Consider the following 2,438-nt stretch of genomic DNA (forward strand, 5'->3'; position numbering starts at 1 on the left):
ACATGTTTGTTTAGATTGCTGTTACCATGCAGATTTTTAGGTAGAATTTTTAATATCCTTCTATATTATTTGTATATATATAGAGCATTCTTGCTCTTCATAATACAATCTTCTCATTAACCATTCAATCACTCACTCTTTCATTAACAATTGGTATCAGAGTTGTCTTCTTAAGGAATCTTTGAGATCAAATGGAAGGGGAATCATGTTTTTCAGCTGTTGCACCACTAGTCTTCGATGGAGACAATTATCAAATGTGGGCAGTTCGTAAGGAGACATATCTGAAGGCTTTGGATCTTTGAGAAGCAATAGAAGATGATTACGAGGTTCCTCCACTTCCACAAATCAAAGCACAGAAGGAAAAGAAGACAAGAAAAACAAGGGCAAAAGCTTGCCTATTTGCAGCTATATCTCAAATGATCTTCATGCAAATAATGTCCCTTAAAATAGCAATCAAGGCTAAATATGAAGAAGATGAGAGAATTCGTGGAATGAAAGTCTTGTGTTGATTAGGAATTTTGAGTTGCAGAAGATGAAGGAGTCTGAGTCAGTGAAAGAGTACTCTAACAGACTTCTCAGCATTGCCAACAAAGTGAGATTGCTTGGTTTTGTGTTAAATGATTCCAGGATCGTTGAAAAGTTGTTGGTCACTGTTCTAGAGAAGTGTGAAGCCACCATTACTACTCTGGAGAACACCAAAGACCTGTCAAAGATTTCTCTTACAAAGCTCTTGAATGGTTTACAAAAACAAGAGCAAAGGAGATCTATGAGGCAAGAAGGGGTGATTGAAGTTGCCTTACCTGTTAAGCATCAAGACAATCACAGGTATAAAAATAAGAAACATATTAAAAACCAATTGACGAATAAAAATTCATCTGCCAATTATCAGAAGGAAAAAGGAGGAGGTTTCAAAAAATTCTATCTACCTTGCCACCATTGTGAGAAGAAAGGTCATCTACCATACAAGTGCTGAAGAAGACCTGACGCCAAATGTTCCAAATGCAATCAACTTGGACATGAAGCTGTGATCTGCAAAGTCAAAGGTCAGGTGAAAGAAGTAGATGCACAAGTAGCTATTCAAGAAGAAGATCAATTGTTTGTGGTCACTTGCTCCTCAGGCACAGAATCAAGCGAGAGTTGGTTGATTGACAGTGGGTGCACAAATCACATGACATATGACAAGGAGTTTTTAAGGAATTAAGAGACACTAAAGTTAAGAGAGTGAGAATTGGCAATAGTGAACACTTGGAAGTCAAGAGAAAAGGCACAGTAATTATAACAAGCTATGAAAGTACAAAATTTAGTCCAGATGTTTTATTTGTACCGAAAATTGATCAAAGTCACTTAAGCGTTGGTCAGTTACTTGATAAAGGCTATAAAGTGTTGTTTGAGAATAAGCAGTGTGTGATCAGAGATGCTAGTGGCAAAGACTTGTTCAATGTCAAAATGAAAGGAAAAAGCTTTGCTCTAAATCCGACGACCTTTATATCCTTCATCCAACCATGCCAACATCATTCAATTCATCCAACCATGCCAACAGTAGAACCACTTATATAGCTGGCCTGAGTCGAAGTTACAAGATAATCCTAAAGCTGGTTCAAAACCGCTCCTTAAATTTCAATTTTACCTATGTAAACCCACGTCATCAAGTTATGGTATGATATACAATTTAATTCATCCAACGGTGTCAACTAATTCAACTTTTAGCCATAAGGTAACTTAGATGAACAAAAATGAGGTCATACTCACTCAATTGCTCCCGAAAATATAAAAACTACTTTGAAATGGTCTAAAACAATAAGAACAAGTCCCAAAAGTTCGAATAACTCAAATACGAGCCAAATATGTCGGCTACGTCGAAATAGAGTCACCGAAACCAAGCTCAGCCAACGTTAGAAGGCACATGAGTCAGACTATTGATTTGGTTTGGTTATGGGTCAATGTAATAAAGAATACCATTTGAACCTTATAAACCAAAGATCATTATAAACCAATTGCAGCTTTTTCGAGGCTCTCCATGCCTGTTTAGGAAAGGGTTGCCTATGTTGCTTCCCAAAATTACAAGTGTGGCAAAGAGGCATGTCATCATCAATGTCAGCGAGTCCTTCTACCAGCATCTTTGAATGCATCTGAAGCAAATCTCGATGATGAAAGTGCCTAAGTCTTTTGTGCCAAATCTCAGTGGCACTAACTCTGGTGACTATGGAGCAGGATGTCGCAAGGGTTGCCGAACCAGGTTCGGCTGCAGGTAAATTTGGGTGTGCGGGTCACTAAATGCCCATGTTTTGATGAAGCATGGGCTCTACATGCCTTTACATTTGAACCTTAAGATGTCTTTCATCAGGACCACCTTCAAGAATACTATGTTGTCCACTTCAAATCTTAAGCTCCTACGCCTCTCATGAGAATAATTTTTCTATCTACTCTGATTTGTGCGC

The 2,438-nt window shown here is 38.1% G+C and overlaps 1 protein-coding gene across 1 annotated transcript; it reads left to right on the forward strand.

The window, feature by feature from the left end:
• The first annotated feature begins 532 nt into the window (after window positions 1–532).
• Window positions 533–1,028, forward strand: LOC111433406. The gene is made up of 2 exons (XM_023070457.1): window positions 533–825; window positions 890–1,028. The coding sequence occupies exons 1-2, from the start codon at window positions 533–535 to the stop codon at window positions 1,026–1,028; spliced, it is 432 nt and encodes a 143-aa protein (XP_022926225.1).
• The last annotated feature ends 1,410 nt before the right edge of the window (window positions 1,029–2,438 follow it).

Source organism: Cucurbita moschata, unplaced genomic scaffold (assembly GCF_002738365.1).
Source record: "Cucurbita moschata cultivar Rifu unplaced genomic scaffold, Cmos_1.0 Cmo_Scf00042, whole genome shotgun sequence".
Classification (NCBI taxonomy): Eukaryota; Viridiplantae; Streptophyta; class Magnoliopsida; order Cucurbitales; family Cucurbitaceae; genus Cucurbita; species Cucurbita moschata.